Genomic DNA, 16,270 nt, shown 5'->3' with positions numbered 1-16,270 from the left:
AAATTTGATAGTTAAATTTTGTCGTCGAAAAAGGGTAAATGATAATTTTGCCAAATTTGAGGGAAAAATGATTCCTTTTTAAGGTATTATTAATGTTTTCTGAATTGAAACAAATAGAGAGATAATCAAACAAATCCTTCAATCTCCTTCTAGATATCTTTTTTTAGATATTTTTAAATGTCCAACTTATTCATAAAATAAATGAAAGACAGCAAATAAATATATGCTTTCGGGGTTTGTACGATCTAATTTGGTGTTGTTTAAAGATTTTTTAAAACTAAATAAAAAAACGATTTAGAAAAATTCTAAACTAAATTAAACAATTTTATAATTCGAACCAAACTAAATCAAATGAAAACAAATACGGTTTAATCTGATTTATATTACGGTTTCAAACTATTAAAAATCATTCATTTCAAAACATTTCGTACTTAATAATTAATAATTGAATTATGTGTATCTAATACATCAAATAAACATGTAAAATAACTATGAAATACATATACAATAAACATGTATAAGAATGACAAATTAAATATAAAATACAAGTGATACAACTAATTATTTATTAAAAAATTCTATCAAATAATAAAATATGATTTATGAGTTGATTTGATTTGAAAACTGTTCTAACCGTAATTAAAAGCTAAATTGTTTTTTTTTAAATTATCAGTTCAAACTAAACCATTTTACAAAACAAATCAAACCGTAATTTTTAAATGCTTTGGTTTTCCAATCTCCTCTTTTGAGAGAAATGGAAGAATTTCTTGAAAATCCTACGTTCCATTTGTTCTTTTTATCCCTAACAGATCATCAATTACGCTTTGCATTCCTTCCATAATTTAAACCTATACATGATTTCAACATATTTCTACTTAACAAAGACTTCCCACTCGAATCAATTGAAGTATTTATCAATCTTTGAGTATGCTGAAGATGGGTTGACAGGTTGTATGCACGTTAATCTTCACGGGGGATATGGGTCCTTGAATTGCACTTGTCCATATGACAATTACAACCAAGATGATTTGGTCACACCAAGCACAAGCTATAAATGATTTTTGTGATGCGAATTCCAAATTTGTGCCCATATCGATTTTCCATCTTCAGAAACTAAGGTAGATGAGTTTGAAATGTGGCTAAAATGTGGCAAATCGAGGCATGCTTTCCAGGGACCATTAGAGTATGGCTCAAAATCTTGCTTCGCCTGCAGGTAAGGCGGCAGTAAAGAGGTAACATGACTTGCTATTATCCCACAAAAGTATTTTCTGTCCCCTTGATGCAACCTGTTTCTGATGCAGCAAGATAAACAAAGACTGACGGTATCTCATCATGTTCACTTGATGCAATGAAGAAACATATCGGTGATGAATGATTTGAACTTATGATATCACAGTTTCTAAACCTACTTCTAATAAACTTATCTTGCATGCCATGTTATCACAAGTTGCAGCAGCAAAACCACAGAATGGAAACCTGGTTTAAGTGGAAAATGTTCAATTCACTAGAATTTTTTCCTAAAGATAACACTTTTGCAATTTGTATCGAACAAAATAATGCAGAACTAATGAAATTTTATTGTGAATGTTAGTGGCAACTACATTTGTGAAACAATGTTTATGTTTTAGCAAGCTTTGAAGGCTGATAAAGTGAATAAGCATTTGCACTAAACAACCAACCTAACAGCTATTAAATACTTCAAACAGACAACCAACCAACCTTTTGTTGAACTTGTCTCTGGCTATCAGAAAATAATGTGAAATTTCTACCACACTAGATATTATTGATAATAGATCTACATAGAAGACCATACCTTCCTGTGCTGTAGAATGAACTTGAAGAAATGATAACTATATTGCTCTTCTCATTGGCTCCATATTGAAACTTAACGTCATGCACGAATTAGCACTACCCATATGTATGGATCATTCTGGTTTCTATCATGCTACAAGCTCTTAATGAATTAAAGTGTAATTAATTTAATGCTGTTTGATTATAATGGAATTTTTAACTATGGCCAAAAAGCAAGTATATGATTGTATCTCCAAACAGTAAAAAATAGAAAATGAACCTGATTGCTGACGTCTTGAGAGTAATTACTGTTTGATTTACTTAATTTAGCTAATACAGATTAAAAAAAAATTAGGGATAACCACAACAAATTTGTATCACCCTGAAAATAACTTGACCAGAAATCCAAACTGCTTGCTTCTGCTGTTCTTTGCAACTTTGTTCTTTCTGTTTTGGTGGTTATACCATCCTTCTAAGTTTAGATTCATATCATCAATATTCCAAAAGTGGGAAAAAAGCATTGAAAATATGGAAGTACACAAGCGAACATTGATATTAAGATAATTACTATTCTTGTTTTGAATATGAAAGCTATATGGCTAAACTCTTGAATCGAAAAATTGACTACTATACTTATTTATAGCCTTTGGTACAGAATGATATAAAATGGAAAAATTGTGCAATAGAGCCCTATTATAGCAGTTATGAAATTCAAACAGTTGTACTTAAGGCAAATTGAACTTTGCTACATGTCTATCACACATCCATGCAAGCATAATGCAGAAACCATACTTGTCATTTAAAGATTGTATCCCAAGGGTGCATTAAAGAACTGAAATGTTACTCTTAAGGTAATGTTCTAAGGTATTTGAGGTTATATTTTATAGCCCAAAAAAAAAAAAAGCTTTGTCACTTTGCCAGTTTATAATTTAAAAGTAACTTTAACTTTTATTTATATGCATATCAGAATTCATGAAACATTGCTACCTGGCAACAAGAATAATCTCAAAAATACTGGAGAAGACCCAAAACAGCTTTCCTTTTGGGCATGCTAGGAATGGCTCCCTTCACTTGGACACAGAGCGAAGCAGCCGCCGCTGTATGAATTTTAATTTGACATAGAATGATATTAGTTCAATGATTATAAAAAATGTGCAGCTAAAATTAGCACTTTGCATGCTGACATTCTTTTCAGCAACATACCAGCAAATCTCAAGCATTCCTCTCTGGACTTGCCTTCCACCAGAGCCACAGCAAAAGCAGCAGTAAAAGTGTCCCCAGCTCCAGTAGTGTCTAGAACTCTTGCAGCTAAAATGGCGGGTTGTTTGATTGGTTTTTCTCCTTCTACAAATAAAGCCGCCCCTTTGGCTCCAAGTTTCACCAGGACTTGCTTAACACCCTGAGCATAGACTCATTAGAGAAGTTTTAACTAATTCAACTCAAAGCTTAAATCTATAGTCACAAGCCTTTTATGGATTTATAATTCTGTGGAAGAACAAAATAGGAAAAGTTTGCATACAACTGAACAACTAGTGGGATGATTTCATGTAAAGCAAACATAAGAGCTTCTTTTGAAAACTGATTGGTGCCTATGTCTTTCACTTTAAGCACAGTACGTCTTAGTGAAGTGCCTATGCCTCATAAAATGACCTGATTACAAAATTTGTATTCTTTTCATTTCATGAATGTACAAACAAAATACACCGTTTGATAAACATAATGCAATGAAACAAATAAATTTCTACAGTCCCACCTCCCCAAAAAATGTCCTTTGTTTACAATTTTTTGGGTCCCCAAAGAAAATTTTTTTGCAACAGGCAAGTAAATCAGAAAGTCTTCAAAAGTAACAGTTATGCATGCCAACGATAATAATAAATGAATGATTGGCACCAAATATTATGTATTGTCCAAGCTTTTATATTGACCCCTGAATGAATTAAATGCTGTAACAAAATTAGGCAGGTACTTTCATGACAAAAGCCATCAGCCACATTAATTTCCAAGAGTATGTAATTGTTAAACTAAATATGTAAGGATTAAAAGTATAAAAAAAATATATTCATGATTTTTTTTCTACTAGAGAAACTTGTCACTTTTCTCTTTCAAAAGTGTTATCCACTTTTAACTAGTTGTCCAATTAGTTATGTGTTCTCTTTTGACCACAAAAAAAGATCATTACATGTACACATTACTGATGTATTATTTATGAACACATAACTAATTAAAAAAAAAGAACTAGTTAAAAAGTGAAGCTTTACTTGTTAATAGTGGAAAAAGATAACAGTTTTTTAAGTTACCTTAATTATTACATATTTAATAATTTATTACATACTCTTGTAAGAAGCACTTACCACTCTTTGAATAAATAATGTGGCGAACAACCTTTGCCATCAAAACTGCCACCAAGACCCATAGATTAATCCAAGTATCAATATAACAAGAGTTCAGACCATGGTTATGAAAGCCAGATCGGCCACCGGACTAGTTCCACTGAGACCCATTGGCAATCCAATTCGATTGAGCGATCTAATGGCTTTAGCCATTGGACAAATTTGAATTGCAGTTCAATTGGGCTAATTGTGCAATACACCACTTAACCACCAGTTTTACCCCAATTCAAGGTCAAACTAACTTCTCGACAAAGTCAACACAAACCATGCTAACATCAACATACATTTTATAAATTTGTTTTTGCAAATGTTGGGACTTGAACCAAAGTTCTAACATTTGCTAATACGTAGACAACACCATTAAGTCATTAATTTCATTTGTGAAATGTTATAATTACAGGACTGGGCCTTAATCAAATCAAAGGCCTGATCTAGGTGTTTTCTAGTTTGACCAATTGGACTAATGGTCAAACCGAGAAAACAACACTCTTTAAATAAATTTATATTTGTAACAATTCACAAATGAAATTAGTGGTCCAATGATATTGTTTATATATTAACAAATGTTGGGACTCAGAGTTAAGTCCTAGCATTTGCAAAAGGCATGTTAACATCAACATGGTATATGCTGACTTTAGCATGACATCACACTAACATCAACATGACCTTGTACCGATATAAAATCAGTGGTTAAACCACAAACCAATCAATTAACTTGGATGAATTGCGGTTTAAAATGGTCCAATGACTAAAGTCATTAAACCACTCAATCAACTAACTGGACAATGGTTCCTAATCGAATTAGTTCAATTTTTATACCCACGATACAAATATCAATTTATTTAAAGAGGTTTATTTTCTTGATTTGACTGTCAGTCTAACCAGTTGAACTACACCTTTAACTGAGTTAAGACCCAATTCGATAAATTAAAACATTAGTTCAAATTATATATGATATTCAAAATCTCATATAAGAAAAGCTTTATGTGTGTATGTGTGTATATACATAAGGGAGATTTCAATAGTCCTTTAACTTTTTCACAAGTTGGTATACTTAAATAAAAAGAAATGAAAGGTTAGGATATCGTTAAGGTGGAAATTAATATTTGACATATCATAAATTAAATTTATATAAATATTATTTATCCTATGAAATATCTCCTCATTAATTATATAGCATCATTTTGTCTCATATATTATAAAAGATAGAGTGATGTTACACAATTAATGACAAGAGATCATCTATACAAAGGAGGATATTTATTTAAATTAATATTATGATATGTCAAAATGTTATTTTCTACAACAACCACATATTGACTATTCGATTTATTTTAATCTTTCACATGTTTTCAAATCCACAAATCAACTCTATGACACATAAGTTGATAGTTCACAAATTTTTGTCTCAAGCAGACTCCCTTTGTGGTTAAAGATAAAATTTCAATTCCAAGTCAAATCTTGACTTCAAGAATTTAATCAAACCTCCAAAGAGTTAGGAATGGATTTTATATTAGCATTTTAGGTCTACACCTAGGGATTTCTCCGTATATTTATACACACACTTAATTAGGTCTAAAAATGATATTTGTGCCACATATGGCCTCAAAGCCAACAACAACGATAATGAAAAAGACCAAGCGAAGATTTGTGTGTCAACACTCACCATTTTATGACATTTCAACACAGCTTGACTAATCTGTTCAAAACTGTCAGTTGGCATTCCAGTCAAACGGCCAAGTTCACTTTCATTTGGGCTGAAGATATCTATACTGTTATATAGCTCTTGCGGGACTGGGGTATCCATTCCCCCTGCATCTAAAATGACAGGAACACCTGCATTTCTTGCCGCCTAAAGATATGAAGGTGTTAGATTATAATAGAATTATCAAAATAAATGCCGATCAAAGAGCATCATGTATATCCAGAATGCAATAATAATAGTATTGGAGGAAACTAAAACTTAAAACTGTTCCGACTCTGGCAGCCAATGATATACCACACTCAACAATCTATTATCATTTTGGAAGCTCAATAATTTTAGCACATCATCATGAGCAATGAATGGTGAAAAACACAACTACCACCCAAATTTCTTTGTCCTTAACCTGAAACTCCAGAGATGTAATACTCTTAAGGGGCCACAACAATTACAAAGTTGTTGAAACTTTGTCAGCAGCCATAAAATAAGTTCTAAAAGTCTCAGAAAATTAATTCACAAATCAGGTGACATCAAAACAATGCAACAAAAGAAGACAATACTCTAACTTGTCCCTGACAACACTGCAATCAAATAAACTTAAGCAGAAACCTGAATAGGATGATAGCTCTCATATATTACCATTCACAACAGAAAGAGCACTCCAAGACTGTAATTTCAACTCATTGTTGAATATAACCAAATTATTAGCCGTATATACAATGGATTGAGCAGATTTACCAAGCAATAACTGATCATCAATCATGATTGGAGACAATGCACTAAAATCAACAATGCATTGAAATAAATACACTTTTAGAGATACCCACAAATTAGCAACTCAGAACCGGCAGCTTAGATGAAATGACAAATGCAGTAGCCTATGTAACAAATATGAACACAAGAACCCTCTTTCCTAGGTAAGGAATCAATAATACAACAACCTATAGTCTATAGATCCCATGATAGACATGATGTCAATGGGAATAATCACGGTGACCTCAAACCATCAAAAGTTAAATGATCTAAATGTGAGCCGTAAAAACAAACAATTTTTTCTAGGTGCATAAGGATTCAGAAGAGCTTGCTCACATTTTCCAATTCCCATTATCCATGTCCTACCTGCGCTAATTTTTTAGCCAATTAAGCTCAGATTTTGTTTATTTCACTTCAAAAGCCCAAGTCACCTCCATAATCGATGCATCTTGACACCTTAAAAATGTTTCATTTCCCTTCTTGGTATTGCAATATTTTATATTTGTCTAGCCTATTTTAATCAACTGACATGAAAAAAAAAAAAAAATCTTATGATGATAAAACAGCTAATGCCTTCAAACACACCAAAATAACAACTGCAAAGATAGAGGAAAGTGAAATTTAGATCTCACGTGTAACTAGGCTTAATCCTAATCTTATAGAACTGACAACGGAAAAAAATCTTGAAACAATCTCAAACTCCAGACCTTTGCAACTTGAATGTTGACAGAATCAGGAATTTCCCTTTGAAGCAAAACAATCCCAGCATTTGTAACAACCTTCAAGACCTCATCACCAAAATTTTCAGGCCAACCACTCATATTAGTCCCACCAACAATGATAATAGAATTTTGTCCATCAGCCTGCAGCATCACCACAGCGTGTCCAGTGGGCACACTCCCCTTCACAACACTCACATACTCCAAGCCAACACCACACTCACTCAAAGCCCCAGCGATCAATTTCCCATTAGCATCTTCACCTACTTGCCCCACAAAGTAAGTCGGGTGTGAAAGTTTGGCCCCACAAGCCGCCTGATTAGCCCCTTTTCCTCCCGCAAGCATCTGACTATTTTTGGCTGAAATCGTCTCTCCTTCAGCTGGAAGTCTGTCGATCTCAACATAGATGTCAGCATTGGCTGAGCCAACCACAACTAAAGGTGGGATCTTTGAGGGGTTTTTGCGAACCGGGGTCTGATTTTGGAGCTCGTTCTTTATGGCGAGTGAAGGGAAGGAGCGGCGATTGGTGGATCGAAATAGGGCTATGTTGATCGTTTTGCTAAGTGGTTTTGTTGTGGGGATGATTTGAGATTTGAGTTGACAACTGTTTGTGGGTGAAAGTGCTATTGCTTTCATCATTTTCTCTTCTATTTCAAGAGAATAGGAATTGAAATATGATTTAAGGAGAGAGACGGGCTTTGGATCGGTTGACTTCACCCAGGATTGATTTCAAGGAAGAAGTGGATATATGATGTTTCAGAGCCCATGCGTCGTCACGCAGTAAACTTACGCGGATGCCACGTCCCAATTCACGGAATATCGTACATATTAAAGTTTAACATTTTATGCCTAAATAGCATCCGCCCCAATTTACCTATTTTGGGAATATATATATATATATATATATATATATATTAAATAATTAAATAATTTTAAATTAAAATTAAAATAACATTTAATTATATCATAATAAATTATTCACTTTATATTAAATATATTATTAAAATTAGAAATACTAGTGAAAATTGATAATTTCTTTTATCAATTTTACTAATGTCAAGAGTGTTTTTTTTTTCTTAACGCAGTGTCAAAAAATTTCAATTTTGAATATTTAATAAAAAACTAAAAGTTGGATACATATTAAATATGATAGGGAGTCTAAATAGGCTCGCAATCAAACCTGAACTCATTTTTTAACATGACCTACGAATAATACGATCCACAAAATGATGAATCATGATAGGCATTAGACTATACGGGTTGTGCTCAAGAACCATTACTCAACGGCTCCTACACATCTAGGGATACTCATAAACTAAGTTTGAGTTTGAATATTCTTTTATTTGAATTCAGTTTAAATAAAAAATAATTTAATTTAAGTATTATTTAAATTCATCGAGTCAATATTAAAAATAATTTAAGTTTAATTTAAATAAAAATAATTTTATTTGAGTTTGACTTTAATTTATGACTCAAATTCATAACTCAGATATATAGTTTTAATTCATAATTTGAATTCATAACTTATTGACAAAACAATGTTGTTTAGCAATTATTTAACATAATTTGAATCAAGTCATGAGTCAAGTTTGAATTGAATCGGGTCATATATTTAGCTCACGAGCCAAATTAAGTCAAATTCTCTATAATTCTAGTTTAATTCAATTTTAAAATGAATCAAACCTCTTAATTAGAGCTTTATTCATATTCGAAGTAAACAAATTTGAATTGAGTTTAATCAAGCTGAGTTTGCTTTCAAACTCGAGGTACCTCGATTCAAATCTAACTCTACACACAAGTAATAGTTAGTACAACTATCTGTTTGTTCTATAAATTTTTTTGTTTTTTGTAATTTTCTATAAGAGTAATACTATGTGTACCTATTTTGGGTACACAAATATATACACACTCATATGTATCATCATATGATTGGTTATTGTTTTATTCTTAATTCAAAATTATCCAATCACATGATGACACATATAAATATGTACATATTTATGTATCCAAAATGAGTACACATAGTTTTATTGGTTCTATAAATACCTCAGCCTCATATTAAATTCCATTACATCCACTCACCCGTCTTTACGTAACTCTCTCAGCCTTGCATGTCAATGTTCAACGTTTCGACTCACTAATTTAATTTTCAAATTTTCAAATTAATCTGTCTCCATTTTTTCCTTTGGATTTGACTATTTTGTCAATTATTTATTTATAAATGTTTTTAAAATTAATCATTCTAATTATTTTGACATGATGTTAGATATAAATTTGAAAAATTAATGATATTTAAAAAAAAAAAAGTAATCAACCGATTATAAAAATTCACTTTTGTAAATTCAAATGGGAAGAAAAAAACTCAATATAAATACTATACAAGAGACCTAAATAAAAATGAAATCAGATCATTTACAAAGATGCTCTCTTTGGTCAATTCAATTAATATTTAGTAAAGGCATTGACTCTTTTTTTTTTTTTTTTAGTTGTATAATGGCGAAGAGGGCTGATTATGCTTCTTTACGTGATCAAATTTATAGGAAGAACATTAGATATATATATATATATATATATAATTGAATATTCTTTTATTTTAAATTTAATACTACTCAATTATATGATGATATATTATTAGTTTTATTATTATAAAATAGGTCAATAGACTATTTTTCATCAAGTTTTAGTTCAATCTTAAAAATATCTCTGTGACTTTTCAAAAACTCAAACACTCATCAATAAATTAATTTTGAATTTTTTTAAATAAAAAATTAAAATTTTTACCATCGAAATACTTTGTCTATACAAAATTACTACCCATTTTATTTACTAAATATTTATATCACAAAATTACTTTTATATTCAATCTTCAAATTTTAAATACATAAACTTTGTGATTTTGTTGAAAAAATACAATTTTATTAATAAATATTATTTTTTATAATTTAAATTAATTGGAATACTGATGATTTAACCAAAAAAAATTAATTAAATTAGGTTGGATGTATATTTATGATGTACTTATGATAAGATTGGTACAAAAAAGACAACCGCAGAAGATAAAGGATAGGCAAGAAGGCACACCTAGAGAAAGAGATGTGTAGTTACGTTGCGCAGCCATTTATTGGTTATTCTCTTTAAATGTTTTTCTCTCTTTTAAGGTAGGGAAAATTACTATGGCCCACCCAATTTTTAGGTCATACTCAAATCTGTCCATGAGGGATAAAAAACCTCTTTTTTCACTCATAAGTAAACTTATGTTAATTTTTTCTGTTAAAAAATAGGTAAAATAGTCATTTTACTATTTATATTAAAAAGTTATAAAGTTTATTACTCTCTGCCTCTTTAGGTTTTAGAAACTAACATTTCACATTTACTTAAAGTTTTTAAACTTTGAAAAGCAATATTTTTACCCCCAAACCTAAGGTTTTCACATTTTTTAAAACAAACCACCCCCTATATCTTTCAAAAATAGAAGCTTCACCCCCCATTCTTCAACTGCATCTTTCGACATTGTCTTCGGCGTCGTCTCTGACCTCCTCCTTCTCCTGGTGCAACAACGGTGGTGTGATAAAGAGATCTTTATCTCCTCGTCGCACCATCGTGTGATGAAGAGGTCTCTCTTCGTCGCTTGTCATGTCATCCAGATGCAACGACGAAACGTCGTCCTTCGTCTGTTCTTCTAGATTTGGACAACGTTTCGTCGTCTAAATCTGGGCGATGAAGGATGACCTTTCGTTGTCCTTTGTAGTTAGAGATGAGAGATCAGTGGAATGTATCAGCCGTCGGTGGTGGTCAGAGAATGAGGCAAACCCTAGGGGTGAAATCTAAATTTTTTAAACTTTGAGGATGGGTTTAGGTGTTAGTTTTTAAAACCTGGAGGGGAGAAATGGTGAAATTTTAAAGTTTTAAAGTTTATAGGTAAAATAATGATTTTACCCCTGTCCCTAACTGAAAATTTAGACGGTAGTTTGGTCATGGGTAGGAAAAAAGATTTTTCATCTCCTGTGACTATAGATTTGAGAATGGCTTAAAAATTGGGTGGGAAATAATCCTTTTCCCTTTAAGGTATTTATTATGTTGCCAATGACGGATTTTACGAGACAATTTATTGAGGTACAAATTTATGTCATTGTAGAGTACCTACCATAGTGCTTCATTGTAGTTTTCATAAACAATATTCTACACTATAAATTAAGACTTGGGAAGAGATTGGGCAACACTTGACAGTTCTGTTCTGTTGTAGAAACTGAGGGATAGGATTGTGTTAGAATAAATAAACTCATTAATAAAAAAGTTTAAATTAAAAAAAAGTTAATATAAATATATATTCAAGGGTCAATAAAAAGCCAACAACATTTTCATGGACTCCATTTAGTAACTCCAATAAGTTTTTTATTCATGCTCGATCCGTCTCTCTCTTAGATTTTGTCTTTAGAAATTACTTATAAAGTTTGTTTGTTTTTTTAATAAAGAATCTCATCGGAATCAAACTGTCTCATCCACTCTCTAAAGAAAAATCAAATTTTTTTTACCCTTTAAATTTAAAAAATTTAATCTTCCATCCCTAATTTACTCTATTGTTTCCCAAATATTTTCCTCTTTTTATTTTACTGGTTTCTGTTATTCTTTTTATTTTTTATTTTTTATTTTTTTTCTATTATTTTTGTTTTCTGTTTTCTCTCTTTTTGTCCTTTTTCAATTGGTTGTCCCTTGATTCCTTCTCATCATTAGTCATCTTGTCTTAATTTGGTCGTAATTGGTTTTTCAAAATTAAGATATGATCGAAAAAATTTTTGAAGGGTCTAACTGATGAATTTTGAAATTAATTAAGATTTTAATATATTTTAAATATTTAAATAATAGAATTTTAAATTGATATATGAATAGATAATATTTAATGAAAAATTAACATAATTCAGTTACAAAGCTAATAAATTACGGAAAATTAAACTTTAAAAAATATAGGATGGAAAATTATGGTTTCATCCAAGTGCTGCTGGAAAGTAGTCAATTTGGTGATTTTACAATTTGTAACATCACGATGGTGATGCTTTTGTTACCAACACACTGGACAATAAGACACATGACATGTCTTCATAACAGGCAAATAATGAGACTTGGCCCCATGTGTTGACTTGGGTGGATAAGGGTAGGGTTTAATTCAGACCACATTTATTTAAATTTAAGTACAAAAATTTAAATGTTTAAGCTCACACTTTAAAGATATTCCATTTATAAAATTTGTAAATTAAAATATTTGATTAAAAAAATTAAAAAAAATTATTTTAATTAATATATATTAAAATAACATTATTTGGCACAAACGTATTAAAATGATATTATTTTAATATTGAATCAAGTTTAAATTTTAATTTAAGTTCAAGTTTGAGTTTTATTTTATTTAAATCTAACTCTAATTAAGGGTCGGTTTTCAAAGCAAAGAGTTTGAGTTCAAATATTTCAATAGAAAACCAAAATAAAATTTTTAATTTATCTAATTTAATAAATATATAAATATTTATTTATTTAAAATTTAATTTATCCAATGCGATTGATTTCCACTAGAAAGGGACTAACGCAGTTAGGATGGGATCCTCCTTAAAATAATAATAATTAGGCTTGGGAAAGTGTGGCTCGCCATGAATGCGATTCAATGCTTCTCTACCGGTCTCACCTAAACTCCATTATTAGGATCCATCCCGCTTCTTCTTTTCTTCTTCAAGTACCTCCAGGCTCCAGCAATTTCTTCATCTTCTTTGCATTTTCACTAAAGGTTTATTCATTTGAGTGATTTTACATAATATTTTCAGTTGAATCAAAAGATCGGGGATGGATAAGATAGAGAAGGGAAACAATGGTGCACCTATTGGTCAATCTTCACAGCCGATGGTGCAGCGTCCGAGGGATGAAGATGATACGCCAGCGCTGCGGAGGGCGGAGCCTTTTGCACGATTGGTGCCAATGGCTCTATGTGTTGCGGCTCTGGTTGTCATGCTGAAAAACTCTGAGACTAATGACTCTGGCTCAGTGTCCTACTCCGACCTCGGAGCTTTCAGGTTTATAAATATTTTAAATGCTTTATTCTTATGCTTGTTGATTGGATTGATTTTTTTTTTTTATTGTTATTTGTTTTTTCAAAATTAAATTCTGTATATTTGATGACAAAAATTACAATCATATTACTGTGAATACATCAATGTAAAATTTGTCTACTTATAATACAAAAATTTATAATCTGAAAACCAAAAATCTCAAGTATGGGTTGATTAATAATTTAAGATGGATGAGTTAAAATTTAAATTTAATTAAAAAATATTTAAACTCCAAATCCGTTTCACGAAAACAAATCCTAATTTTTTGTTCTAACCCTATTTTTGTGATGATTCAGGTATTTGGTGCACGCCAATGGAATTTGTGCTGGTTATTCTCTTCTCTCAGCTATAATTGCAGCCGTGCCTCGCCCCTTCACCATGTCTCAAGCCTGGACTTTCTTCTTCCTCGACCAAGTAATTATTCGGAGAGTAATACTACGTATTCAAATATATTATACAAACTGATTTGTATAAACAGATATGGTAATATCCTGGTGATTACAAACTGTTATTATAATTTGTTTATATCCATAATTTTGTTAAAATTTGATACATTTATTGTTCCAACCACGATTTAATCTTCTAATTATGTTATTCATTTGGGCCCAGGTGCTGACTTACTTGATTCTGGCTGCCGGAGCGGTGTCAGCCGAGGTGCTGTACCTGGAACAAAAGGGAGATTTAGCCATCACGTGGAGTTCTGCTTGCGGCACATTTGCCGGATTCTGCCACAAAGCCACCGCATCAGTAATCATCACATTTGTTGCAGTAGCTTATTATGCAGTGCTTTCACTCTTCTCTTCCTACAAACTGTTCAGCAAATATGATGCTCCCGTTATCACCTATCCAACCACCAAAGGCATTGAAATTCCCCCTGTTTTCGATGGCTGACCGTATGTACTAGACATAAAACAATAGAACTTTGTAATGTTTTTAATTTAATCCCACGAGTGCTCCATATGAATGGGGTCAAATGTGTCGTCCGATTTGGTAACTATTTGTACCGTATCAACATAGTTAATCGCAAACTATATGATTGTTAAGTGAAAGAATTATGCTCACATGTTACATTGAAAGTTTATTTTATAAAGTATAATAATATTTATTTGATAAAATAATTTATATTTAATATGACTTCAATCCCTAAATTTTATTGGATAATACAAGTACGGTAGATTGAACTTTAATACAAATTAATTATTTTGTATAATATGAGTTTTGTATAATATATTTAATATTTAATGTAAAGATGTGACTCTTTATAATAAAAATAAGGCCAAACGACTATTTCCCACCCAAGGTTTGATGATTTCTCAAAAGTCTCCCCTTTAACTATGGAAACACGAAACACCCACCCATGACCGGTTAGATTTAACCAAACCCTAACGGTGGTAGGGGTAAAATCGTCATTTTTGCTATAATATTAAAAATAAACTTAAATAGAATCTATTTTGCCCCCTTAAACTTTAAAAACTAAAACTTTCCCCCAGTCTAAGTTTTAAAAAATCGCAGTTTCACCTTAGGGTTTCTTTTTGAAATCTCCGGCTCCATTGCCGACGGTCTCTCCCTCCCGAAGCATCATCTCCTTCCGGCGATCTCTTTCCTTCCATTTGGACCCCCCATCGGAGTCGGAGAAGCCGTGGAAGACGAAGAACTTCGTCGGGGAAGACGAAGTTCTTCGTCTTTCCAGTCGTCGTCGTCTTCATCTTCCAATTGCTATCGTCGTCGTCAGATAAGTCGTCTGGGAAGACGATTTCTCTTCCCAGGCGACTTATCTCGGCGTTGGATGAGTAGTGCAAGAGTTTAGGGAAGCCGTCGGTGGAAGAGAAACCGTCGGGAGGGGAAGACGGCCGGTGATGGTGCCGGAGAGATAAACCCTATGGGGGAAATGCGATATTTTCAAACTTAGCTTAGGGAAAAATGTTAGTTTTTAAAATTTTAGCGGGGAAAATGAGATTAAATTTACCACCGTTAGGGTTTGATTAAATCTAACCGGCCATGGGTGGGTGTTTGGTGTTTCCATAGTTAAAGAGGGGACTTTTGAGAAATCATCAAACCTTGGGTGGGAAATAATTGTTTGGCCTAAAAATAAGTGACATCTTATGATAAAATGATATAACTTTTTATTAATAATAAGATATGACTCTTTATAATGAAATAATGTCACGTTATTCGAATATAATTTTCGATGGAAAGTCTTTGTTAACTTTATAAATAGGAGTTGGTCTTTCGTCGGCCCCTTACATATTTATGCCAATACACAACACTTACAAATTTTACTACACACAACACACTAGTAGCAATATTTACAGATAAAAAAACTTATGTTTTTTTAATCTATTATTAAGTTAATGAGTTAAGTGAAAGAAATCAATATTATCTAAATTCTTTATAAATTCTCTTTATGATTAATACATTATAAAATATGAAGAAATCAAGATATATTTTTCTATCTTAAGTCTATATGAAAAACATGAAGTTTAAGATTTATAAACATAATAATTGTTTCTTTACGAATGTAATAATGATTTATATTATGGGCATAATAATTAATTATTTCTTTATGTATATAATGACTTATATTATGAATATATTAATTTAATATTTAATTATTTTCTCTTAATGTAATTATAATTTACATAAATGATAGTTTAATATTTAATTATTTCCATTATGACTTACATTAAGTTGTTAATTTGTTGGTGTTAAACTTGACTATAATGTCAACTTATTATCTATTATTCTTGAAAGAACAATGATATAAATTCACACTTTTTTGTACAATTTGAATACATAAATAATATATTATTATATGATTAAATA

The 16,270-nt window shown here is 31.4% G+C and overlaps 2 protein-coding genes across 8 annotated transcripts; one reads left to right on the top strand and one right to left on the bottom strand.

Annotated features, from left to right (window-relative positions):
* Positions 1-712: 712 nt before the first annotated feature.
* On the bottom strand, positions 713-8,109 carry LOC123228665 (ribokinase). Of its 6 annotated transcripts, none has more exons than XM_044654149.1 (5): positions 7,344-8,109; positions 5,848-6,033; positions 2,995-3,190; positions 2,779-2,888; positions 713-1,292 (listed from the first exon to the last, which is right to left on the bottom strand). In XM_044654149.1, exons 1-4 carry the CDS (start codon positions 7,992-7,994, stop codon positions 2,797-2,799), a joined length of 1,125 nt encoding a protein of 374 aa, XP_044510084.1. In that variant the 5' UTR covers positions 7,995-8,109; the 3' UTR covers positions 713-1,292; positions 2,779-2,796. The 6 variants fall into 6 exon arrangements, with proteins under 6 accessions (XP_044510084.1, XP_044510101.1, XP_044510093.1 ...); XM_044654166.1 differs by having other exon boundaries at positions 713-1,286; XM_044654158.1 differs by having other exon boundaries at positions 713-1,207.
* Positions 8,110-12,951: 4,842 nt separating this feature from the next.
* Positions 12,952-14,496, top strand: LOC123228787 (CASP-like protein F16). Of its 2 annotated transcripts, XM_044654242.1 has the most exons (4): positions 12,952-13,077; positions 13,166-13,411; positions 13,744-13,861; positions 14,057-14,496. In XM_044654242.1, exons 2-4 carry the CDS (start codon positions 13,185-13,187, stop codon positions 14,336-14,338), a joined length of 627 nt encoding a protein of 208 aa, XP_044510177.1. In that variant the 5' UTR covers positions 12,952-13,077; positions 13,166-13,184; the 3' UTR covers positions 14,339-14,496. The 2 variants fall into 2 exon arrangements, with proteins under 2 accessions (XP_044510177.1, XP_044510174.1); XM_044654239.1 differs by having other exon boundaries at positions 12,978-13,411.
* The last annotated feature ends 1,774 nt before the right edge of the window (positions 14,497-16,270 follow it).

This window comes from Mangifera indica, chromosome 1 (assembly GCF_011075055.1).
Source record: "Mangifera indica cultivar Alphonso chromosome 1, CATAS_Mindica_2.1, whole genome shotgun sequence".
Taxonomy (NCBI): domain Eukaryota; kingdom Viridiplantae; phylum Streptophyta; class Magnoliopsida; order Sapindales; family Anacardiaceae; genus Mangifera; species Mangifera indica.
This window is presented reverse-complemented; position numbering and strand designations above follow the sequence as displayed.